This window comes from Falco biarmicus, chromosome 13 (genome assembly GCF_023638135.1).
Source record: "Falco biarmicus isolate bFalBia1 chromosome 13, bFalBia1.pri, whole genome shotgun sequence".
NCBI classification, from domain to species: domain Eukaryota; kingdom Metazoa; phylum Chordata; class Aves; order Falconiformes; family Falconidae; genus Falco; species Falco biarmicus.
In genome coordinates this window covers 3134317-3161500 of record NC_079300.1, presented here as the reverse complement: position 1 = coordinate 3161500, position 27184 = coordinate 3134317, and the positions used below count along the sequence as shown (strand labels likewise).

At 40.8% G+C, this 27184-nt stretch overlaps 1 protein-coding gene across 3 annotated transcripts in view; it reads left to right on the top strand.

Moving 5' to 3' along the window:
• Positions 1-9755: 9755 nt before the first annotated feature.
• The window catches only part of PPM1L (protein phosphatase, Mg2+/Mn2+ dependent 1L), a 108493-nt gene continuing 91064 nt past the window's right edge, over positions 9756-27184 (top strand). Inside the window, exon 1 of one of the 3 annotated variants that reach the window (XM_056358275.1) lies at positions 9756-10718. In XM_056358275.1, coding sequence (XP_056214250.1) covers positions 10320-10718 — 399 coding nt within the window. In that variant the 5' untranslated portion in view covers positions 9756-10319. Of the gene's footprint in view, positions 10723-14798; positions 14941-27184 lie in introns of those variants that run through there. The other 2 variants (XM_056358274.1, XM_056358276.1) reach the window with 2 other exon arrangements.

The window sequence follows — 27184 nt, the reverse complement described above, 5'->3', positions numbered from 1 at the left end:
AACTTCCTTACATCTTCCTAATTTTTGAGTAAAAAATCCTGTAAGGAAATTTTGTGTGGTGTCTCAAAACTGTATTTTACACAAACCAACATTTCCTGCCACTGCTTCAGCTTTTTATCTTAGACTGCTCCTTATACCTCAGCAGTGAAGATTTTCTTAAAAGTGCTTGCTACTGGTAGTTTCAGGTAGAAACTTACGAAGATAAAGAAAAATATCTTAAAGTCTTACAAGTAACATGTTTCATGTCATAATCATTACAGGAATAAAGTATATGGGCATCTAGTTTTTTCACGATGGTTCTGCTGTTTCATGCATACTGATTGAACCAACTACTGCTGAAGGAAACTCTTTTAAAAGGCGCCAGGCTCAAAAGCACTAGAAAAGTAGGATCTTCCATATCATTCACAGGAGTTGCGTTGTAAATATAGCTTGCTTCACTTCCAAACAGTTTTGTGATTCAAGACTTGTATGAATTTTCAGAACTAGAAAGATAAAGAAAAGCAATAGAAGAAAGATAGATTAATATGCACACAGCCCACAGATTCTGCACATTATGTTATATTTTGTTTTTCTATCCTCACACACATCAATTCAGGAATTAATTCCTGTTGCTACTGGTTGGGAACATAACTAGTAGAACTCAAACTTTGGCTGGTAGCCCAGTTCCTTTCATATAAGTGCATCAGCCATCTCCTGTGCCATTACCAATCCATAGTACCATGTATTTGTTACACAGAAAGTGCTGTTAGTTAATGCCTAGCCAAGCTGTGGAATTATTGCTTGAGTACTTTACTTTTTCCATTACAGCAAGGAGCAGAAAGGAGAAACTGTTTTATGTGCATGCAGTTATCTGGTTTTGCTTCTAAAGCACAGGATTAATTCTAACATTAAGATGTTTCTGCTCAGTTGATCTGCTTATCCTGAGGCACACTTCTTATGCTTAAAAGTTAAAGCAGAAATGTTATGAGAGGCCGTAGAGGAAAGGGTTGCTGCTTCTTTGTGCTGTCACTTCTGGTGACAGAGCAGAGTGTGGTCAATGCCCTTTTGCTGTAGCAGGTCAAGTCAAGCTGCAATGACCCTGGCCTCCCTGAGCCCGTCCAGGCGGCAGGTGGAACCAGGATTGCAGGGGCACGAGCAGAAGCTAGATGCACGGCTGCAGGAACTGCAGCAGGACTATGGACTGTGCATCAAGGAAGGGAGCTAAACCCTTCCCCTCCTCCAGCAAGAGCTCGGGACATAGCAAGCATGTGAAATACTGTATCATCCCTCCAGCAAACAGCATCACTTTCCATTTACTGCAAAGGTCTCCTTTGTAACTCCTATGGGCAACAACAAATCAGATTCATCAATATCTTCTGTCTGTGTTGTGCGTTTGCAGAGCGCAGAGTCTTAATTAGCATTGTGAGAGGAAGAGGTGACAGGACACACTCTGACTCCTTGAAACATCCTGGTTTGAAAGTGGTGACAGGCATTGTAAAACATGCATCTTCAGTCCCACAGCATGGGACTTAATGGCAGCGTGAGGTGAATTAACAGTCTCTCTGGGGCACAGATGACTCCAGCGTGCCGGCATTTTCCATACTGCTGAACCTCATTATGCTTGGCTGTTGGAAGCTACTTGGGAGAGCAGAGATAGTGATCAAAGAAAGGGCACAGTCTTCTCTGGGAGCAAACATCTCAGTTCTGTAAACTGAGCTCTAACATGTTGGTGTGAGTGGGTTTGACAGTCAGAAGAGGCTGGATCTGGTGGGTTGAAATAGCCCGGTCATTGCTTTCTGTGTTTTTGTAGGAAGCAATGACTAACTATGCCAGCCAGCAAAAGCGCAAGTCCCTGTTCCGTATTTGTGGAGCATTACTAATGGATTGGGCATTGCACAGGCCACCAAGAGACGGAACCCCTGTATAAGGAGGTGACAGTATAAGCACTGATCAGATTACTGGCTAAGTGTCCTCAACTCCCATAATAAATTGAGTTGTGGTTGTTTTCTTCTCATGTTCCAAGTTTACTGGTTATTCTGGAGAATTAATAGCTGCCCATAGTGACCAGCAATGATAATAAGGTAAAAAAGCAGGAGGCACAGTAGTTAACAATGGATTCATAATACAGCAAGGTTTCCCCCCCTGTATTTTAGTTTAAAATTAGTTCATTTACTTGGCAGAGTAGGTCTCCTGACTTTCAATTTAAGCATAAAGGTCAGAAGAGAACAATGTTTTTGGAGAAGTCATTAGCTATAAATAAATCAGTTCATAACATCTGATAAACAGCCTCCTTCAGAGGGATCCATGTAAATACATTCCATTCCTTCTACATGCTCTCTCAAGCTTTATTTGCTGCTTTTTCATCAGCTGAAGGCAGCTACAGTCACTGCCCTTTCTAAACAGATACTGTGATGGTGGCAAATTCTGTGAGCAGTGAGAATGCTGAAAGCAGTGGAGCTTGCAGGGAAGAAAACTGATTTTAGTATTGTCTTGCTATCACCAGCTTTTTCCGTATGCACATGCAGAAATGAATCCTTGATAGCTGGAAGTAGCAGTAGGGAAGCCCGCAGCTGTTTGAAACTCATTCTCCCATCTGGTGTCAGCTTTACAGTCTGGTGCCTCAGGAGACTCAGGACTGATGTGGGAATCGGGGCGGGGGGGGGGGGGGGGGGGGGAAGAGATATAAAAGAAAATTAAAACAAAGTCATAAAATTCTCTTGTAGTCAGATGATTTTCTCCATTAAAATACAGCTCCTATGCGGCAAATCTGCGTCACGGTAAAGCAGATGGTGCTGTGGTATGTATATTTCACAAAGTGGGAAGGAAGGAGAGACAGTTCCGACAGCTGAAGGTACCAATCCATGCAGCTATTTTAGTACAAACCATGCTGTTTGGATCTCAGTAGACATATTGCCCATGCGAAGACGAAGAACAAACAAAAAGAAATGTGTTTGTCACTGCAGACACACAATAAGAATAGATACCACTTAAAACATCCTTCAGTAGTTGTGTATGGGAATGATCACTCTTGTTAGTGCATCCAGTTCTTATGAACCCAGACTTTCTTGTACGATTCAGTGGAGGGTAGACATGTAAATATCTCTAAGCAGTTTGTTGCTATTACCTAACACAGAATGTTTTAAAAGTCGTCTAATGCGAGTGTCCCTAACAGTTAAGTTCTGATTTTTTTTTTTAATTACTTTGTATTCCTTTCTGTGCATTTGTATTTCTCTTGGAGGAAGGTTATGGCTGTATCCAGTGGACAATCAGCAATGCTCTTTCAGTTTTCTGTGCCAGCTCCTTATAAAATACATACCCGTTTTCAGCCCTAGAGGTATGAAAGCTTCATCTTTATTTATCGACAGACCCATTACAAGCAAATTTCAAGCACTGGGCATGAATACAAACACTATCATTTAAAAAATAGGGAAAGTCCTAATAAATTCTCCATATCCCAATAAAAAAAATCTTCCACCATCCTTGTTTGAATATTTCTCTATCTCCATCACCAAAATCTGGGAAAATAAGTGAGCCCTTTGAACTGAGTTAAAGGAGCCTGTCCCTGAGGCTGTATATGAAAATGAGGGAGTATGTGAGAATCAATCACATATTCCCAGAGACAAAAAGGAACACAGGCTGACTGCTTCATGCCATTCAGGAACCATAAAGCAGTCAGAAAACCAATTTACCTGGCTTGCTCAAGGAAATCTTAAGTGGCCCAGAGCTGAGTTATCTCTATCATGCCTTTTAGAAGGCTTTACTTTTTAGCATATATTAGGAATATGGTTAAGGGGAGAGATGTCAGGGTTGGATACATGCTTGCACCTTTGAAATTCACCATGGCTGTAACTAACCTCTTGAAGAGTCATGAAACTGAGTGCAACTTAGAATCTGTTCTAAATTGTGCCGTTAGCTGAGTTGACAGTTAGTAAAAGTCACAGAAAAGGCACCTGTAACCTCAGTTCCCCTCTCATCTCAGTTTTGGTACAAGCCTAGCATGGCTGACTTAAGGATCTAACCCAGAATGCAGCCTGTAATGTTTTGCATACAAATGTGCTTGCAAGAAGTGAAAATGCAAGGAATTAAAACATATAAATCAAATTTGTAGTCTCTTGCTTAATGCAAATTGAATAGTCTACAACAAAGACAAGAAACATCTGCTAAACAGAGTAAAAATTAATGAAGAAGAAAATTAAGATTGCTTTGTTGGTTTTTTTTATCAATTTGTGTTCAAATCTGAGAAATATTTAATAAGAATGCTACCACTTTGTAGCTAATTCAAAGTGATTCTAAATTGTTTCACTTCTATTTATATTTTCCTTGCATATTTTTGAGTTTTTCATAGAAGTTGTAAGTCTGTGATTCATTAACTTACCAGCAAATACTTTACAAACCTTTCCAAATATATCTTCATTCAGTAGTGATGCAAAGTTATGCTGTGATTTAAATTAAAGAATACTTTATAAAGCAGATTTGGCAGTCAGGATCATCTTCAGCTTTATCTGCTGGGCTTTTTTGGTGATATTTCAGTCACACTCCAATTCTTAGTGAGTTCATCTCTGGAAACTGACAGGGGAAAATGTGTTTTGAATAATTATGATACAGATGGCCTAACCAGGGAAACAGAATAAATCAGTGAGAATATCCAAGAGTATGTCTTGCCATTGAGAGGTGGACTCAGAATCAAAATTTTGGGATTGTGCTCCCACCAAGGTCCAAGGCAAAGACTCCCACTGACTTCAGTGGGAACAGAACTTGAGCTTTTTCTTCTCATTTCATTGTCCTTGTCACTATTAGTTTTTGTGAACCTTTTACCTATTTGGATCACCTGGTAACTGTGTAACTACTGAGATCAGAATCACATTGTATTTCTATCAGCTTCTTTCCATCCCACTTCCTTATGCCAGCTGCAGATTGTCTTTACGTCAATATGTGAGTTCTCTGTTAGAAAAATGTTTTACTTTTCACCTACAATAGCTGAATTTTTATTGCAATTCTAGAATTGTATTAATTCAAGGTCCTGTAAGTTGATAAACTTCAGAATTTCCTTCTGAAATACATTCCTGGTTCAATTTTTCCATAAAATTAGTACCAGCATCTTTTCTTGCACATGATAGTTTGGCTCTGATACTAAAAGTAAATAAGAACATGTAAACACTAATAAGCAACACGCCTTACTTTACTTGGGGAATTACACTGATTTTTGTTTTCTGAAAATAATGTTAGCTCCAGGTATAACTTACACCAAAATATATACATAAGTAAATAATCAGAAATTATATACCCTAACATTAGTAAGCCAGGTGTAGGATTTCCATTCTTATGTTATGTGTCTGTATGTGCGTACTTGCATGCAGTTAACCTTTCCAAGACATCCAGGATGTGCTTCAGTTGAACAGTGATACACTGCTTCAGTGTTGTGGTCTGATGCACGCTATTCCATGGCAGAATCTTATGTTTAAATAAAAGATGTTCCTAAAACATGACTCTTTTCCAGAAATCTCCCTGCATCCTGTGACTCTCATTCTTATTGACACTAAGGTCACTTTATGTTGCCAGGAAATAAATGAAAATCAGACTTTACACACAAAGATGTACTATAATGAGGAATGGGAATTGAGAATCGTGGAAAATAGAAAAGAACAACTTGTGTGGAAAATTGCTATTTTCATTCCACATCTGCAAATGTTCCTCTTCAATGGAGATGCAAGATGAGCAATACTCCTATAATAAGATTTCTCATAGGTTTACCAGGGAGAAGGCAGAATTTACCTGCAGTGCTTGGCATTTGCTGCAACGTGAAATTCTGGAAACAGTATTAGAAAGTGTTGTTTACATCAACTGAGATCGAAAGAAAGGATAAAAACTATTGGCAGAAAAACTAAACTTAATTTATCTGTTATCAAGACTATTGTAGAAAACAGTTTATGATATTACTATACTGTTATTCCTCTGGAGACCTATGTCTGTTATCCTGAATATTCTAAAACTTGTTTCTTTAAAACATCTGAAAGGAAATGCACAAGATATTTTACTGCATTGCAGTTTTATTCCTGACATGCAAAAAGCCAGTTCTATAGTTATCATTGGTACTAATTTTTCTATTATGATTTTACATATTAACAGAAGAAAAGGGAGATGGCTTTGTAGGCATCTGGGAGTATTTTGATATAAGTTTCAGTGTTCTGACCTGCCATGAAAGGACTAACCTGCAGTAAGCTACATTAGTGTGCACTTCTGATTTATGCTAATAACACTGTTGGAATCTGAAAACCCTGAGAAGACTTTTCAAATAGGCAACAGAATACAGTCAATAATAACAGAAGCATACTCCAAATTTTAGCAACCCTGAGAATATTATAGAATATAAATTCTAGAAATTTTGGTAGTTAGTATTTTTATGAGGAAATTTCCATCAAACTAAAAGTTTCATGTTGGTGAAATTGTCCAGTAAAGCTGGTGACCCATCCAGTACTTTATTTTCACTGTTGATAGTAAATTCAGTTTGCTACTACAGTAAATTAAATGGTTTTAATTGTTATTATTAAAGTTATCCTTGTAAGTATCTTTATAAAAGGAGGCTACTTACAATCAAAAATAACTGGGTTTCTATTCTAACTAATAAATGGTCAAGCTAACAGTGTTGGTATTGTCCAGACGAGGAAAAAGTGAGTGCTTTCTCCAACATCTTATTCTGTATTTTAATTCTGGGTACCATGAAAATTGCCTATGAATCAACGTTGTATGTTGCTTTTTTTCTCTGGGACCCAAAAGAATTTCCCAATTTACTCCAGATCAGGCAACATATACACAGTTCCTACGTATTGTAACACTAAATAGAGGATGAATATATGTTTACATTAACAGATGATTTGCTTCTGTAGCCAACGCATGAAAACAAATTATGCCTTGATCGCTTCATGCCAGGTGCAAGCAGTAGGAGGAGCTGTTGAGCAAGAAATGTTTTTACACACATTCAAATCATTACATAGTCTATACGTTTGTGAAGCAGACTCAGTGATCACTATTCATTCCTTTCAGAAATAAAACAACAGTTAAGAGTTCTTCCCCCAAAAAAAACCCCAGAATTAAACCTTTCAATAACAACTGATATCCCAAATATTTATGGGATTTTTATTATTGATTTCCAGTGTTTAAAAGAAACATGTTTGGATCTTGAAGTTCTGTTCCTTCGCTGGGGAGATTTGCTGGAGTATGCAGTGCAGGATTCAGCCATGGAGTGCAGAGTGAAACCCATAACTGGGTTTCTTGGCTCACTCTGTATCAGATCATTGGCCTGTCTCAATGTTGCTTTGAATTTTGCACTTAGCAGTAAATTGGTGTAGAACTTTTACTCAATACCTGGATTGTTAGCATTTATTTAGTGGACAGTTCCATATCAAGGGCAGAATATTCAGATGGATGACTTTGAGATGGCCCTAGCACGATAACAATTGCTACCGCATTGCATCTGTTCAGCAGAACAAGACTTTGCCTGTACCCTGTTGTTTCATCTGCCTTCCATTCAGAAAAGAAAAGCCTTAAGACACTCTGCAGCTGCAGAGCATTTCAGATCGTATTTTCACAGTCGAGATGCTTTTGGAACCAGCTCCAACTCTTTTGCAGCATAAAATATGATTAATACAATGGAAGATAGGCAACAATAATCATTTTGCTAATGGACTGCTCCAAGGTAGTATGAAGCATCTTAGCTTCTGGCAACCTTTAACACAGAGAGGGTCCTATACTTCTTTGGAGGAAATTTTGGACAGTGTATGGATACTAGTCCTCGGCAACTAAAATAACAATGAGGAGATGCACGCTGGTGACTGGAAGAGTGATTTGTGCACTCTCTGGTTTGAAACCACTTTATTTCACTTTGCAGTTTCATAGTCTGCATTCAAACTTCCATCAGTGTAACACAACTTTCACACAAGTCACTGCTCCCCGACAGTACATACACATTTATATTTCATTAAAATGACAACTGATTGAATAAATAATGAATTAGTTGGTGGTAGTAAGCAGTATTCTCCACATTTTTGCCTTTATTTTATCTTTTCTTAAACATAAATAGAACTAAAAGAAGCCACACTACAGTTGTCATTAAAACCAAACACGAACATTACAGATCCAGTTTTGCTTAGCGGCCACAAATGGCTTCCAGCCAGTACAATGAACAACTGAAAGGGGAGTTGCTGCAGCAGATACAGCAAAAAGCCAGAGAGAAGAAATTAGCTAAGGGCACATATACAAAGACAAACTGACTGTGCCGAGGGATCTGTGTTGTAATGCAAGTGTCCCAGGCACACTAAGACACAGTTTAGAGACAAAACTGAGGCTTTGTTTGAACTGAGCAGTTTCTCTAGAAAAAGCTCTATTCACAAAATGGGGACTTAGTCTGAAAAATATTATTTCATTGGTGCAAGTTATTTCAGCCTGTTTGTCACATTTGGTCTTATGTTTCCTGGAAGCACTCGTTATGTTTGCTCCTCAGTCAGCATCATAAGCTACAGATGCTGCAAAGTCTGTGTTGTTACTGTATTACTGGACTCATGGGCATGTATTTTGGCCTTTCAGGTAAAGAACCCGCAGCTCAACTCAAGTGGATAGAGACAGATAAGAAAAAGGTAAGAGTCTCTTCAGGCTTGAAACATACACCTTTGGATAGTCCTTTGAAATACTAGTACCTCTAAGACTTAAAGCAGTGCCGTTGTTTATACAACACATGTCATTAACTTTTCTGCTTCTCAGAGCTGGATGTAAGAATCAGGCACAAAAATGCTTAAATCATTAACTTTGGGTTAACAGAGTCTGAGTTTATGAAATTTACTTAAGCTGATCTTTGACAAAACTAGCAAAACAATAGTTTATGTATGTTTCCGTGTGACTTCTATGTTAAAAGTCCTAAGGAAGCAGGAGCTGCTGGAAGACTTGAAAGGCACGTACCTGAACGCTCAGCCTTGGCTGAAAGGCAGTTTTATATCCTTTTTCACTCAAAATTGCCAGCTGCTTTTGTGGTTTGCTAATTCATTTTCAATACCACTCTTATGCCTTTGACTATGGTATCAGCTGTCATACTCTCTCAGGTTGGTGTATGAGTTTTGTCAGCTTTCTGACCCCCACTCTGCCAGATGGCTGAAAATTGCTCCAGCTCATTTGCAGCTCAGGCTCAATGCTGACTTGTTTATATTCCAGCAAACTTCTGCTCACACAGTCACAGCTTGTAATTTTCATTGCTCATCAGTTAGCAGAAACCGACCACTTACAGAAACGGGTCAGGGAAAGAGAACGCACGGGTTTTGCCATTAAAACGCTGACTAGGCAAACTCTACTATCAGTTTAATAATTTAATTCCCACTTTGGTTCCACTTCACCTGCGAGCCCGTGAACGTAGCCGGAGATTGCTTGCTCGTCATGCAAGATTATCCCCCAGAAAAACCACAGCACCATTTTGCGTCCTGGCCGCCCGGGGGTGTAAGCCGAAGCGGGGAGCGGGGCTGGTAGAGTCCCCCCGACTTCTGGAACACGGTCAGCTGCCGCCGAGCGCTGGCTGCCGCGGCACTGCCCGCTGCAGGCCGGGCTGCGCTGCTGCTCCCGCGGCCGCTTGCCCGCAGCCGCCCGCCTCTCCCCGGGCCCAGCTCCACGGCCCCGCCGCACTACAAGCCCCAGAGGCCTCCGCCCCGCCACCGCCCCGCCGTGCCGGCGCCTCGCCGCGGAGGCCGCCGGGGCTTGTAGTCGGGCGGCGGGGGCCGGGCGAGGCGGAGGCGGCGGCGGTGGCGGCGCTCCGCCCCGGGGGAGGGCCGGCGCAAGGCGTGGGGGACACGGGAGACAGGTACCCGCGGGCGACCCTGCCAGGAACCTCCTCGTTGCGGCCGGTCGGTGGCTCGGCGACGCGGCGGGGCGAGCTGCGAGAGCGGCGGAGCGCGGCGGCCTCCCGCGGGGCCCTGAGGCGGAGCAGCGGCCTAGGGGCGCCCGCGCCGGGCTCGGGCTCTGAGGGGGGCCGCGGCCGCGGGGGTGCGGCAGCGGCGGAGCCTTCCTCCACGGGCCGGGCCGGGCCCGCTCCTCGCCGCTTCTAGCGGCGCGGCTCCCCCGCGGGAGGGACGGGGCGCCGCGGGGCCGGGACGCGCCGGTGGCCGCCGCCCGGCAGCGGCGGTGCGCGAAGCGGCCCCCCGAGGCCGCCGCCGGGAGGAGGGAGCGGCGGGGCGCGGGACTCGGCGCTGCCCGCCCGCCGGTTGCGCCCCAGCGGAGCATGCACTGACTCGCAGCCTCGGCTCAGAGCCATCCCAGCCGCCGGGGTGCGCGTTGCATGGTGTGGGGATACACGGTCTCGATAATAAATGATAGAGGATACAATGACTTTGCTGTCTCTGCTGGGTCGGATCATGCGTTACTTCTTGCTTAGACCGGAGACCCTGTTCTTACTGTGCATCAGCCTGGCCCTGTGGAGTTACTTCTTCCACACGGATGAAGTGAAAACCATTGTTAAGTCCAGCAGGGATGCGGTGAAGATGGTGAAGGGCAAGGTGGCTGAGATCATGCAGAATGACAGGCTCGGGGGGCTAGACGTGCTGGACGCAGAGTTCTCCAAGACCTGGGAGTTCAAGAGCCACAATGTGGCTGTCTACTCCATCCAAGGCCGGAGGGATCACATGGAGGACAGGTTCGAAGTAATCACTGACCTGGTGAACAAGACTCACCCCTCCATCTTCGGGATATTTGATGGGCATGGAGGAGAGGCAAGTGCTCAGATGGGAAAAAAACCAAAACCAAAACCCAAACAAAAAAAGGGTGTGGGGGGGGAGGATGGTATGGGGCAAGGAATGGATATGTTCTCCCCTAGCAGGTTTGTGCAGTTATCTTGAGACATTGGGGGTGGAGGGGTGTTGTCCTTGCTTCTTGGGGGAGGGGGGAGGGAGTCTCTAGGTATTGAGAAATACTCCATTCCATTTATGTCTCATTGCCCCTTCCATGATCAGTATGGTATAAATGTGTTTATACCCCTCTGCCCTTTGCGGTAGTAAAGGTTTAATTGAAGTAAAAGCTGTTAGAGGTGGCTCTGACGTGCATGGAATAATGACGATGAGCACAAACTCCCTGGAGTCATCTTTTGTTACAGCGAAGTGTTGTGTGATCTGATTTTGGCACAGGGATGGTCTCCCCCTCCTGTCAGCCAGGAGCTGGGCTCATCTGTAGTGGTTAGAGAGGAGTCCTCTTAAAGGCAGATGTGTGTGCAGCTCTAAAGCTGGTGTGCCTAAAATGTGTCTTCACAGTAATTCCCTCTCAAGTGAAGACCAGTAAGTCGCTGAGAATGAGTAATTGCATGTAGTTTTTAAGTTATTACTGCTGTGCTGTCATATTTGTCCCCTCCCTAGTGGAAAGCCAGGAAAACTGTAATTTTGAAACTTTCTGGTGTTTAACCACTTAACTTTTTTAGGTACGGCAAATTCCTTCAGGTTGTGCTGTGTAATTAGTATTAGATGGGATACTTCATTTATTACAGCTGACAGACATTGAATCTATAGCTTTCTCTTCATTTATGATTATGGTGCTGCCACGTAGCTTTCTGTATAGCTCAAAGTACGTGTTTCATAATGGTGGAAAAGGACAAAGAATTTGCCCTTGTGTGACAATTAGCTTTAGCAACCCATATGCTGGCTATGCGAAGCTGGAGAGAAATGTTGAAGTTTTTCATATAAGTGCTGCTGCCAAGGAGGGGTAAGGCAGCAAGAGAGCTCGGGTGTTCCTCCAGCAGCTTTTACAGAGTCCTGCCTAGAAAAGCATCGGCAGTGACCAGACACTAATGGAGCAAGAGGATGGCAGCTGCTGCCCCTCTAAACCTGTAAGTGCTGCCTGAAAAATCCAGGCCTTAGGCACATCATCAAAAAGCTGCTCTTCTGCTGCCTGCACGGTTCTAAAGGGAGCCAGTCATCTGTCCTGCTGCTGTCTTGCAGCAGCTATTGTTTTGCCCCCTTTAAAATAATGTGAACACTGGATATTGAAAATTGTCAGCTTAATGAAAAATTCTGATTGTTTTTGAAATCTGCTTTCCTTTTTATGTCAGATTTCAACTGGGGTACAGCTGTGCCAACTCTTACTGGCATACTTGTGCCAGTTCAGTATTCCTTGGCCTTCGAGGAATGCAAGTAGCAATGTATATGTATCGCAAACTGGTATACATCTGCTGAAGGAATATTGGTTCTGATCTGTGTATTTGATACATCTGGCTCTCTTGTTCTCTGAAGCTTTGGACGGAAGGTGCTTGTGCTCTGTCTTCTGCCTTCTTTCCCTTTGTTTAAACTGATAGTTTTCCTTGTCTGAACTGCTCAGCCAAACCAAGTTTGCAGGAATATCAGTCTCGTGTTTTTAAACAGTATTCTGAGATTGTTACAGATAGAAGTATGATAGACATGCTTAGACTTCACTAAAAAAAACCACTTTCACACTGTGAAAGGAGGATCTTATTGCTTTCGAGAATTTTGCATCATATATGTATCTTGCTCTGCACTTGATTGCAAACTCAGTATATTAAATAATCCAAAACTAACACAGAGAATAGCTAAATTACAAGAATGTGCCCTATATATTTTTGTTTGTTTGTTTTGTTGTGGATGTTGGAAGTACATTCGTAGGGTATATTAATGATAATACAGGACCTGTGGAAAGTGCCTTTCTCTTTTGTGTTCCAATTCCTTGGAACTTGCTCTAATTGACTCAGTGGCAAAGTCTGAGTCTTTTATATGAGGCCTGTCATTTTGAAAGGTGACAGCAGATCTTTCTCCAAACCTTGCTTAAGTTAGTATTTGTAAAATGTATGTATCTATTATCCCTGATTTATCTTTCCCCAGGTGGTCTTAGTGGCCTTTATTCCTACAAAAATACATGCCTAATCACTGAGGACATAACTAGTTTCTAGCTTTTAGATTTTATGTAGAACTGATTAGAAGAGCATGAATTGTGTGCTGTGCATACAGCAAAAAATAATGAAAAACACTTTTTAATCTAAGCAGGTTTTGAGTACAAAAGAGGGGAGGGAGAAGAAACAGCAAAAAATAATGCTCTTATTTAATCAATAATACATAATACTAAATTTTGGGTCATTATTTGAATTGATTTTCTGGATGTTGGGTTTTTTTGTTGTTGTTGGTTTTTTTTACGATAAATGACTCTGTGGAACACTTTACCTACATATGTAGCAAAGCCTTTGTGGAGATTAAATTTTTCATATGGGCTTCCAGTAAATTTCTTTATGTGTATTTAAAGAACAAAGAACTGCTAATCTCTGGAGTTACACGTGAAAGAAACTGTTCTGTATAGGGAACAATTGTTTTTCCAAACAGACAATACCACAAATGAGATGCTAGATTAATTCTACCGAGCTATATACAAGGGAGTGTGTCTTCATTAATTACTTCCTGCCATATCATGTTGAAGTAGAAGGACGGAGAAAAACAGGATTCAAGTAATATGTATTACTGTGTAGTGATAATTTATGAAGACTTCTGAGTTTTGCTTAATTATTACTAACATTTTGCATAAATTCTCCTTTTCAGTTTTGTCATTTCCTCTTCCATCTTAAAACTCTAGCCTGAATAGGTTGCTAGCCTTTTACTTAAATTTTGTGGCTGGCTTGATGAGAAAGCAATAAGCAAAAATAATTATTAATGCTCTGTGTTACAGCTAAGAATCTGGTGTGCTGCTGCAACTACTTGTTAAAGGCAATAATATTTCAGAGAAAAAACTTGATAAATGGTGCGTAACTTGGTCTTCCTTTTATAAAGAGTTAGTTTGTTTCCTGAAGATTGAATAACAGTAGTAATGCAAAACAGGTAGCGGGCAAAGAAGTAGACTCAGAAAGAACAAGGAAAAGTTTCTGTTTGTTGTTTTACTGAATGACTTTGGCCAAAGGAGTCTTCAAGTGGTCTAACAGAATCATAAAAGAAGAGAAGAAAGTATTTTTGTCTGTTCTGTCATCAGCTTAAAGATGGCTTGGGTGCTTCTTCCCCGCCCCTTTCCCTTTTTCGTTTATTTTGAAGTTTTGGGGCTGCCTAGACTGGAAGATTGAGAAGTAGCAAATTCCATAAATGACAAAATAACAAGCAATGAGCTTGAAAGCTGAGCAAATGAAAGATTGGATGCTTAATCAGAATGATTTATTTAACTATTTTAACTATCATTTACTAAAGTGTTCTTTTTCTCAACTATTTAAGGTTTAAGCACTCAGTTTAATGAGATCTCAGTATCAGACAAGAACAAAGTAGCTCAGCTACCATCTGCAGTTTTATGGTTATGGCTATGTTGCATATCATTGTTTTTTCCCTAACCCTATGAGGTGAAGACTTTAAAAATAATTATAGTAATAGATAGTACCTTATATGCTGCCTGTGCTTGTTTGCAGTTGTAAACTGATGTGGGTAACGACGGTGGGAAATTAAAGCTCAGTAACTGTCTCATAAAAAATGTCTTGCTCTTTTTATTTCTCTTAGCCTCTTTAAATAGGAACATGGCAAGGCTTGTCCCTTATGATCTATAGGTATGGATAAGAGCATTTTGCATGATATAATTGGCCTTAGAGATGCTGATGTTGTGTTACAGTATGTGAAATAAACCTTTTTGTTTTTATTCATAATGTAAGGAAAGATTGGGGAGCTTAAGTGTGAAAGGAGGGAATTTGCTGTATAAATGGCTAATGTTTGTAACCACATACAGAATCACATAACGCTTTGTGTGCCCCAGGACCTTGAAATCAGTAGCATGAACTGCTGGCAGAAGTCTCTGATTACCGATTAACTTACAAAGCCAAAAAAAAAAAAGAAAGGTCAGAAGATAATGGTGAGAGATGGTGAGAGCCCTTACCAGCATTGTCTGAGACTATGGAAACATGAATGCTGAGGTGAGGCCTGAGAAGAGGGCACCCTGCCAGCTGAGTTTAAATGATCCTGCTGTGCATCCAAAATACAGGTACTTGAAAGCATGATTAATTCCTCCCGGATTCACTGTGGTGAACTTGCTGTCGTTTTCAGGCCTGCCACAACAAACAATTTGCCGTGAGGTTAGGTTGGGAAGGAAACTTCTGAAATGCTGAGTACCATGGTAATAGCTTGTGTGCATATTCTCCTTCTTTAATGAATGAGTTGACTTGGTCTTCGATGAAGGTGAAGGGGTAAAGTGCTTTAAATTTACGAAACACGTGCAGATATCAGCAGAGCAGCTGTAAATCTTGCTGTCAGAGCAGGACATGGTGTCTGTACACTTACTTTAATATCAGTTAACATGATTTTTAACCTCTTCACAAACTGATGACCTGAACTGACCTGGGTGTAAGCTGTGCTATGATGGTGAGCATCTTTTCAGGCATTGATAGGGGGAAACATTCCATTTAGTTGGAGGTGATAGTGACAGTTGCAAGATAATATTTGCCTTTCACCAAATATGAACTAATATTTTTATTTTTATGATCTTGGGATTTTTTTCATAGTTTCTGATCCTAATAGCAGAAGGTGTTTATGCTGTGTTGAAAGAAGAGAAAGCTAACAGTTTTGGGGTTTTCCTAAATTTATCTGGGTCTGCTAATTCTAATTCAAAACCTATTCCTCTGTTACTGAACTACTTAAGCAAACTTAGTGATGAAAATTTATCTATCATACTTCTGAGTAAAGGCCATTAAGGATGAATTGCTTGAGATTTTATAAAATGTAAGAATAAATCAACAGCTTTGAATTTTTATGGACGTTATTGCAGTTTTTAAAAAGAAACTGCTGGGATGGTTTTCCCTTTTATAGTAATTTCCTTCAGTTTCCAATCTAGAATCTTCTGCAAAGTGCCTAAATGTTTGAATAAATATTTACGTAGGTGAGGTCATGTTGATAGGCAAGTCTCAAATCTGCTTATAAATTCCACAAGTGGCCTAAAATACAAGCCAAAATGATATATAGAAACATTTCTGTCATTTTGTTTAGTTTATCCAAGTTTTCACCCTACAAAACCATGCTTATTTGATTTTTAAGTCTGCACTATACACTCATTTGCTGTACAAAACTGTGACTTAAAATTGATTAAAATGGTGTAAAAATACGTAATTGGGAGTAGGAACTCTTATCACTGCTGTTCACAGCTGTATCATTGGGTGTAGAATTGAGTCTTTTTCAATTTTTATAAAAATCAAAAAGTCAATTAATTTTAAATGTAGTCTGTCAGCTTAGCTTGGATCAGGGCTTCCATGTTTGGGCACACAGGCAGCCAACTGATTGGCACTGGTTTAATTAAATTAATTTTGATTTTTATATGCTTTTAGATTATAAAAGGAATTTTAAGTTTCTCTGTGAACTTGACTAACTCTGACTGCTCCATAGGAAGCATTTGTGTGCGTGCTTTTTATGTGTGGTCAATGCTCAGTAGCTTATCCATCGCTGTAGATGGGGAGGATATTTCACAGCTACCAAACAGGAATGTTCAGACCGCAGTTGTTAGTGCCTGACGCTTTTTAACTTGATACCCTGCGGCAGCACTGCTGTGGCAATGTCCTTAGATACATAAGCTGTCTCTAAAGATGGATCAAAGCTCAGAGACGAGCAACATCTTAAATTGCTTAAAAACTGATACTGCTTACCACACAATATAGGCAATGGTGAAGACTTGTTAGCTAGTCGTGCTTAACCTAGTGTCCAGCCTGGACAATAGTAAACTTAAATACACTTTTGGGGCAGTAGGATTTTGATCGATTCTGTTCTGCATGTCAGGAACCTGGATATTTTTGCTTTTAATAGTGTGAGAGAAAGAAAATTTGGATGCTTCTGTCATGTGGAATTAGTTAAAACAGCAGATTGCTCTAGCTTTGTCTTGAGTGTCATGCTTTCAGTAGCTTTTTTGGACCAGAGTAGTATTTTTCCTTCCTCCCTGTTGTTAGAGATCCAAATATTTATGGTGTAAATTGTTCCTTAAAGCTGAGTTTTGGCTTCTGGCAATTTTATTTTTTTCAACACTCTCCAGGCATATGGATGCTTTGTTTTGCTGCTGTCTAGTTTTTGCTGGTGGACACGTTTTTCTGCAGCTCACTTGGCCCTGTAGGAAGGCCCCATATGCATTGCTGGGTTCCCCTGCACTGGGTCTGGCACCTCTAAATTTTTCCTTGCTCTCAGGACTCTTCAGCCTTGTTCCTCTTCATCTGGCCCATCTAGCATGCTTTCTCAGCCCATAGGTATTGCCTTCACAAAACTGAAACTATGGGCAGTGGTGCCCCTTTCCCTCGGCCTCAGGAACCTTTGAATATGCTGATCTCTTCAGAAATGGTCATGTGTGAGATCTGCTGAGTTTTGTGACCCATCCCTGCTGAGGTGTTCAAGGCCAAGTTGGATGGGGCTTTGAGCAACCTGGTCTAGTGGAAGGTGTCCCTGCACATGGCAGGGGTGTTGGAAGCTGGCGATCTTCAAGGTCCCTTCCAAGAAAAAACATTCTATGAAAGGCAGTCCAAAGGTATTTCACAGTAATGTTTCTGGGGTCTTGAGGTTCAGGGCTTGCTGTCCATTTTAAGCACAGCATAGATACAGATATATCTGGAGAAAGGAACAAAATGCTTGTATACTCCCTGTAGTCCCCTTTGGTTTGAATCTATGTCCTTGAAAGGAGAGTTTCCAAAACTAATTTAAGGGCAGCAGCTGCTCTAATTATGCACAGAAGGTCACATGCCTCTAGCTCCACTTCTTCACTGTAATACTTGGTAAAACCTTAAAGTTTAAGTGAACGCACCCACCCTTTGGATCCTACTGCCAGCCTTCCTACTCTGTGCCCCTGCAAAGACACCGCCTCACCCACATGCCTGTCCCCCCTGCTGTCCAGGCAATTTGTGACCATGCTTCTGTACTGAGCATTCCATGAACCTTACACCTTCATCTGTTCAGGGGATGCTCTGCTTCAACAAGCTATACTCTATTTGTCCGTGCCAGCCCTTGGGTCTTTGCAACTGGTAGGTCCTTGCGTGTGCTGGGACCCAAGCAGACCCAGGAAGAGCAGTACAGCAGCACTGGGGTGCTCAGCCTGCATCTCGAGCAGGATGCCAAAGACAAGCAGTAATGTGAGCTGTTGCTGCTCATACTGTGTGGCACATCCGTGCTGATTAGAATGATCTGCATGTTCCTAGCGTGCATGCCCCGGTTTGAAAACCTCTGTAACAAGTTCAGGAATGTATGCCCTGTGCCACTGCCTTCTGAAGTAGGGAGCAGGTATGGGTGACACTCTTTTTTTTTTTTCTTTAAGACAGCTTTTATAACTACAAGTTCCCTTCAGCTGATGACTTCATAGTCAGGTTCATCATCAATGTTCACCATCAGTGACTATTAATAGGTATCAGTCCAGCTGGACAGACCAGTTTCCCTGGCTCGTGGGCAGCCCAAGAGATCCCCCATGTAAAAGAAGGTCATGAAGACTTAATGACCCTTTGTCTTTATTAGTCCTGTAGAGTTTCATTTCGCCCTGAAGGTAGTAAGACAACAAACGCTACAGCTACACCAAGTCCAAAAGGAAGTTTCCATCCTGACAAAGATGTATGTACAGACAGCTGGAGCTCTCGAGGCCATTGTAAGTTGTATGCAGAATCGGTATTTGCAACAAGTTGGAGAATTTCTTTTGGGCTGTTTGTGTACTTTTACTCCTGTTGTTTAGCTAGTGTTAAACGATTCAGCTAGTGTTTTTATTAAAGCAGTTTTACCTTATTGCTGAATGGAGAGATCTCATTTGAAAGCAGCGTAGCTTAAAAAAAAAGTTAATTTCATTGCAGTTCACAAGGAAAAAGGTTTGCGGGTGCCAGAATACTAACAGATACTCACGTCAGGGTAAGTAGGGGAGGCTGGTGAGAATGTGTAAATTGTAGTTTAAAAATCTGTGCATTTATGCCATAAGGCCTGATATTTAGATGGCAAAGCTGTTCCTGATCTGGTATAAGTGAACTATCTTGATCACATTCAAGAAATAAAAAGAACAGAAAGTACTTGTTAAGACCAGGCTTTCAGATCTAGAATAATTTGCAGGCCATAAAATAATCTGAACGGAAAAATATACCTCTTTCTACTCTGGTAGACAAGTCATTCCAGAAAAGTAGCTGTTAGGTGGTCACATATGGCACTGAGCTGGGACAGGGGCTCAGGCTCCAGGATAGCGATGTCCAAGTTGTCATGTCATAAGCAAAGCGGACAAGGGGAGAGGAAGAAGCATCATTCTTTCGGTTGGGTGCCATAACAAACTTCTGAGACCTGCATGGCAGCACAGAGTACCAATCCTACTGCTGCTGATACAAATTGATTATGATGCTGAAACATTGCTGGCTCTCATCATCTCCGACCTTGTCTGATTCACAGCTGTGTGAGCAGCTGACATCTCCAGCCAGACAATCAAAGTACGTGTTTTAACTGCTAAACCACAATGCAATTATCCATAGCACGTCATGTTGGCAAACCTCAAAGCTCCCCTGGAGAAATGAACATTTATTTGCATTTACTTTCAGTGCTAAAATGTTATCCCTTGCAAATTTTGTCATTGTCATAAATGTTGAAAAGGCTTGGGTGGTTTTTTTTTTTCTTTTTTTTTCTTTTTTTTTTTTTTCCAAATCCCCTTCAGGGGTAAACATTTGATTTTATTAAGTTCTGTTATAATAGCTGAAACTGTCATACACTACTGCTTTCAATCAATGCTTTTTAATGTAATAAATCTCTTTACTTTTTCATTCTCTACCAGATAGAAAACTGCTGGAGGGCATGAAACATTTCTTCTGATAAGTGAAAGTGCGTGGCCCGTAATACAGTTCTCTGGTGTTGCTGTGGCTCGCTTGCTTTTCTTTAAACTTGCATTTTAAATGGGAACATAATTTATTTGCAGGTACTCTATGCACGGGCTGCACTACAGAATTGCCTAAACTTTCCCTGAAGTGTATGTTTCCTCCAAACGCACACTGAAGCTGATGTATTTTAATATCTGATTGTGATCAGCATTAAATAAAATGTCTATCCAAGCCTATATACTTCAGGACTGGAAACTTAGTGTGGGAGTAGGAGGAAGGGGAGGGCAAAACACGCTTGTCTGTAGTTTTCTTAATGTTTATACCCCTGAGCTTTCATCTGTTTCCTGCATTTGAGTGTGAAATTTGTTGTCTTAATTTTTCTAGCCTTTTTTTTTTTTTTCTTCTTAACTCTTTTTAGAGATGTGTAGGACACTATGCAGGGTGTAGAAGGTGCTTTGAATGTTTTTCTTTTTTTTTCAATCTGACATACACAGATGTGGTTACAGTGGGTTTATTTCTCTTGAGAAGCAGGGAACTTGGACAAGAATCTGGATGATCCCACTGAACAGAACGATTACATTCATTAGATCTTTATTCCTGATCACCCTAAGTTTGGCCCTTTATTGATATGGAAGAAAAGGGAAATCACAAAGGGAGAAGTAGAAAAATAACTGCAGAACAGACAAAAGCAGGCTCTAGCTCACAAGGAGAGAAGCAGCAACACTGGAAAGGAGACCAATCTCATTTCTCTGGTGTGGTGTTAACAGGGAGGTGCCAAACTGACCAAAGTCGTATGTAGGATTACAGTATATGTGGTTGTGTTATAACTCATGTGCTCCTATAATTGAGATAAAACAAGATTTTGTTGTGAAAGGCCTATGATAATGATCACCTGATACTGGGATCATGATGCTTAAGCACACCTGATCACAGTTGCTGATGTGAGGACTATGCCAACTTGACTGTGGGCGTGATGCTGCTGGGATTTACCTGGGAGAGAAGTGAAGGTGAGTGGCCTTGCATTCCATGCTTGGAGATGCAGTTAACTCTGAACTATGACAAGGAAACTAAATTTTTACTAACTGCTTGAAAAGAAGCTGCTGTTATCTTTTTTGGCCATGAAATTGAAAGTATCTGGTGTCCCTACTGGAATAACAAGGCACAGGGATGCCAGCACAGGAAGGGGATGAGGGAGATGAGAAGTGGATCTTGGGACTTGAAGACAAGAATTATGAGTAGAGGAGAAAAGAGAATGGTGTGTGTTATTATGTTGTAACTTGCCTTCATTTTAGATTGCTGTAAGACTGCATGTATTTAATAACAAACTGTCCTAGCAAGATCACCAGGCAGCTATAGGAAAACTACTATCAGTTTCAATGTACTATTGTTGATACACTGCTGGAGATCCAAAACCTGAGAGATATATGTGTAAGAGTTACTTCTGTGGTTTAGGATTTTATCTCTCTCTGTGCATGTTTGAGAGAAACAGAGAGCACAAGTGTGCGTTTTGGCAGCATTTCTTTATGGCTTTTGAAAGATCATTAACAATTTTGTAACTCTGGATGCTCTGGAAACTAAACTTTGCCCTCTTTGTTCCTACTGATGGTCACTGGCTTGCTGGCACGTATCAACAGTCCTTATTGCTCAGGACTTAGAGAACAAAATGTAGGATCAGCTGCCTGTTTTATAGGGCCAATTGGCATCAACATGTCAGAGAAGAGCTCCGAGCAGCCCCTCTTCTTGCTTGTTTCATGCATAAATAGTAAGAGGTGCTAGATAATTTACAAAGATGTTATGGCAGATGTTTTCATTTTGCAAAATTCTTTATGCTTTCATATAAAATACATCACATAAGTTTGCCTTATTTTTAAAAGTCACAACTACTGTTATAGTAGTGGTTTTGGAAGGCAAAGTAGCATGATTGAATTCTCTGAAGATGAATGTTGCATAAAAGATTTGTAATCTTTGGCAATTAGAAAATTGTTGCTGAGGTTAATGGTGATATTATTTTTAACTTTGAGGGCAGGAGCAATCTCCTGCCTCCAGGATGGAATTATTTCAATCAGTGCTTTAAATAAACACTTTCTGTGATGCCTTAAATTGACAAACATTTAAGTCATCAACCTGAATTCTTTTTTTGCTTTAATATTTATCTTAGCAATTATGTATCCTGATATACTGATTGACATTTTTATTTTGAATTGTTTCTGAAAAGGAGAATGGTATTTACTATCATTTTTTTCTTTGAGATTTTTTTTGCCCTGCTTTTGTGTGAATGTTGTAACAGTAAATAAAAGCAAAACAAAAAGCTAAATAAGAGGCCAAATAATGTATCTACATCTGTTAAAAGTTATTGAATTATTTGTATCTAGAACTACATGTACACAATATTTTAAGCCCCTGGAGGGTGAACTGATTTGAGACATGCTTCTGGGACTTTTAAGGTCAGTTTTGTGATGGAAGCCCTCTTATCAAGTATCTCCTCCCAAGACCTGGAATCTGTGGCCAGGTTGTTATGAGGTTGGGTACCATCTCTTCAGACTCCAGTTATAACTTGAGTTAGAGCAGGCTGGACAAGAATTGGAGGTAGTTCTACCTGATCGAGCTAACCTACCAGCTCTTCAAAGAGAATGATGATGGTAGTCAATAATTTCAAGAATGCCACAGTTTTTCCTGCTTAGGAGAACCTGCTATCCTGTAAGGTATTCTTTGCTAGGTATTGGTGTCCTCATCTGAAGTTGCTTAAAGGCTCTGTTCTAGTGGCTCTAGTTGAGGTGGTACCTTGACTTTACTAATTCAGTAATTCTTATTTCTCTTCAACCTTCATGGGCAAGTATGTGCTGTTTCTAATCTATTGATTAGTTATCTTAAGGAGATAGCTTTTATTATCAGGCTTTGAGATGTAAATTTTTTAAGGTTTTTTTTTTAAGTAACATTTTTCTTTAAAAAAGCAACTTGTATCTAACTTATCTGCCTCCTTGTTAAGAACAGTGATGGTCTGCCTGGTAGCATTGTGTAGCAGCTCAAGGCGGTAGCTGCGTATTGGTTTGTGTTGCAGGTCTGCATGGGATGACTAGAAAAATACTCTGAGTAAATTCGAGTATCTCTTGGGATGTGTTGGGTTTTGCACTCAACACTTTTAAGTTGCATGAGTCGCAGTTTGTGCATTCCAAAGTGTTAATGTGAACTTTCAAGACTGGCCATTGAAAGACCTGCTTCTAATAAACTATAAACAACATGATGATGCTGTGGTAGAAGAGCCAAAAGAAAGTGTATCCAGCTGCATATTGGAATTAGTTATTTCAAATACAGGTTTTAAAAGCTTTTTTGGCTTGTGAGTTGTACGTCTCTTATTAAGGAACAACCTGACTGTGAAGGAAGATGAAAATCATGTTGATGAATAAAATGAAAGGCCAGAACCTCAAACCTATTACAGTGAAGAGAGGTATTTTTACTGGAATGTTTTGTTACTGAGTTTCCCGGCACTCCCAATTGGTAGGAGAGCTAAATACAATGTCAGTGACACACACTGTTTAATTGAGAGGTTTATATATATATATATACAAATTGAAAACAGCATTTTGTCTGTTACCATGGCTTTAAGTCGACCTCACTATGCTTCTGATACAAAGTATTTCAAAAGTGTGTCACAAAAACATATTATACCTCTGCGAACAGGTGTTTTCAGATCATTTTACAGGCTTAAATTTCTGCTTATGTCCCTTGGCTGTTCCAATACAAGTCAGTAACACAACTGAAAATAGAACTTTATAGTCCTCCTCTCATTCTCCCCCAGGTGCAACTGCTCCTCTTTCTCTCTGTCAGACACTGACATCGTTAACTGTGTGCCTTCCATTATTTGATGTAACACCATCAACCACCTGCTGGGTTTTGCAGTCTTCAGTTTCTTTTCTTAATGTGGTTATCAACAACATAATGGCACCTAAGACCTAGCAGTATCAATGCTTATTTGGCATCGGTACTGTGGATCTTAGTGGTTGTCTTTCATGACAAAATAATGTTACTGGCGTGTCCCTGTCACTGTGAGAAACCCTGAGCTGAACCTGGGGCAAGTGCTGTGCTACTGTTTGTCATATTTAAAATTAATTTTTTCAGCATTTTGTTGTAAAACAGAATTTTTTGTTTAAAAAGTGATCTAAATAGGAAGGTATGAGTGTGAGAAAGTGGTCACAGACATAACAAGGATGAGGAGCACAGCTGGTTTCTCATGAACTGCCAGACCTGGTGGCTGACGTGATAGCTGAAACTCACTGCAGATGTCATGAACTCATGACACGTGACATGAGAGTCTGACACTTCATCAGTCATTTCTGGAGCTGGAGTGGGTCTGCCTGGCAGTTTTGGGAGACCCAAACATGTAACCAATTAGCTGAGTTAACCCCCAGAGCTTCCAGCCCTTTCTTTGTGGTGCTGTGCAGGGGGGAGAAGCTGAATGTAATCCCTGTGCTCACCTGCTTCTCTGTAAAGGGAACTTGGTGTTCCCTTTCTTTGCCAGCAAGAGTCTTTCAGTAGGGAGCCAATGGCAAGACTTGAAAACTCTGCATAATTTGTCCTCTCTTGAGCAACATAAAGGAGAATCACTGAGCAGTCTTTTGCTTGCAATGTAACTGCTGCAGGTGTTGCAGCATGGGTTCCTGAGGCAGTGCTCTTTCTTCTCTCTAATTTTCTGGTGTTGAGAGTCAAATAAATGCCCTGGAAGACTAAAACTTTGTGGAAGCTTTTGATCCAGGACACCAACTTCTAAGAGGCTGGAACCGACTGAGTAATGTCTTTTTTATTTAAATAAAGAAAGAGAAGTTAAATTAGGGAACATAGGGGATTATTATTATTATTATTTTCATGAAAATGCCCCAGAAGATCTAGTTAAGTGGTTTTGGTTTTGACTTTCAAAGTTATGTTAATAAAACATTCATGACTGCCTGATCGTTCCTGAATTAAATTGCCATATTGCAAGAAAATGGTCCTGAGCAGTGTGGGGTGTTTCAAGGTGAAGAGGGATGGGTTGGGAACACTAAAAGGGCATTAAATTATTATGGGAGTAGGGCGTCTGCGTTTTACCATGCCTCTGTATAGTCATATGATGAGAGGAAATCAAATCAAGCAAATAAAGAAAGTGTGTGTATTACCCCAGCTGAACAGGGATGAGCTTATCACTTAACTGACTCCATGACACTGGAAAGAACTTACAGGTATTACTTTTGTGCAGCAAGAGTTAGTGAGATACTACAAAAATAAAATAAAAAAAAAAGGGGGGGGGAGACATGATGAGTGTTCAAAAGGAGCAAATATGTAAATGTGTTGTAGGGAGAAGTAATTAGTGGTAGGAATAAGCTAATGCCCAGGCCCTGAGCTGCCAGAGAATCTAGATTCCTCAGAAACAGTTTCAGAATGCATCACCAGTGCCTTCTCTACTTCAGTCATTAAGCTGTAATACCAAAGAACTTACTCAGATGCCAGAGTTCAAAAGCCTGTCGTTAAACTGACTTCTTGGGAAGAATATGAGTCAAAACACTCAAGTTTGGTTTTTTAGCAATGTGTCTCTGCAGATGCCTGTGTCCTGGGGAGCACAGTTCCTACCCACTGATGTACTTCAGGAGTCTGAGGGAGCACCTCTTTTCATCTGGATTTTGAAAGCTCTGGCCCTGGGTTCACGCGGCCATAAGCATGTGCACAGATGTCTGGAGGGAACACTAACAGCCGTGTAGCACTGGCAGTGCTCCGTAAGTGCTCTGCAGTTTTTCCTCCAACTCCCTAGCTGTGGTGCTCTAGGTTGATAAATTAGAGAAGGGTCAGGGCTGCTTTGGGAGTTAGCAGTGTTTCTTGCACTTCAGTAGGAGATATGGGACCAATGTTGCCTTGAGCTCTCCCTGTCATGTGACCTTACTATTTTAAATATGATAATTTTCAATATTTGAGACCATTTGAACCAACTGGAAATAGTAAACATGTTAATGATCTCTTGCTTGCAAGAAGTTGAAAAGAGCAGGGCTATTTTAAATTACAGTTGAATTCCAAAGGGACCAAAGTAAGGATGGGCTTAACTGCCTGGTGCGTGTCTCATATACCTGTCAGGTACCTGGTAATTGTGGGGCGTGCACCTGAAAGGGGAGGCATAGGCACAGGCTTTCTTATCCCTGATGTCTTCTTTCATTAGCAGAATTTATAGCATTATGGGACACTATTTACAGCAAAAAAAGAGCTTGACTTTTTGATTTATCAAAGGATAGAAACTGAAGATCTCATCAGTCCAAAGTGATATTTGAGGGAAAGTTTAAAAAATAAGTGAAACAAGCTGTCTTTTCCCTTCCTTCCCTTGATACAGAAAACCAAAATCAATTCATTTGTTCCTTGATTCATTACGGTAAAAATAAGAATATCTGTTTCAACTTGAAAATGACGTTTGAAACAAGGATCAAGAGAGACCCGTGTATTGAACTGACTTACCAAAGCTGGCTTTGTTGTGCACTTGTGTGTGTAATAATCATGAACACCGCTGCTCCTGCAGCTGGATAGCTCTTTCTTGAGGACATCTAATGAAAGCCACCACCAGTCCCAACAGAAGTAGTGACAACGTGAAAATATCTGTGTGCATGGAAGCAGCTGTAAAGAGAGTTTTCTTAGGTATTCATCATCCTGTTTCATTTCCGGTTGTGTTGTTTCCAAAGCTCTTGATAGAAAAGCTATTTGTTGTTTGGGACAAAACTGAAAAAGGAAAGATGGCCACTCTCTGAGCAAGATGTACATGCTCTTAATATATTTCTGTGCATTTCATAATATCAGATATTCTTGTGCTGGACTGAGAGGAGATACAAGGGTGCAACTGCAAAATCTTGGTTAGCAGTGTCTCTTGTAATTGCAGTGCACCTGTGTAATGTACTTCCTGATCCACAGCGTGCCAACTCCTGCTTTGTCATGTGAGTTCCTAGTGGGGAAAAAGAGCAGCTTGTACAGAAGCCTGAGGCTATAATGGCTTTAACGTTCATTTGAAATGTTTCTTAAGAATGAGGAGAGCTATTGCATTAGAATGCACAATTGCATCAGGTTATGATAGTTTGGAGACATAAGGCATGCTTGTTACCATGGTCACTGTCGTGACTGTGGCATGTGCAAGTTTGTTTGAACTAGCCTGAGTACCATGACTTGTGTAGCTGTTTCAGCACTCTGATTTCAGACTGAATAAAGATGTGTAAAGTTAGCCTGTGTGGGTCTCCATTTCACAGCAGCCACGTGCTAGCAATATGCAAAGCAGCTATTTAAAATCTGCACGTCAGCACAGTAGTGTAGATTATCTTCAGTATAAATATATCTTCTGCTGTCTCCACCAGACCTACTTAATTCCTGTTCATTTTTCCCAGCAACAAAGCTGGGAAAGTTTAACTGCTTAAATGGACTATTTGTTAGCTATTACGGGAATTC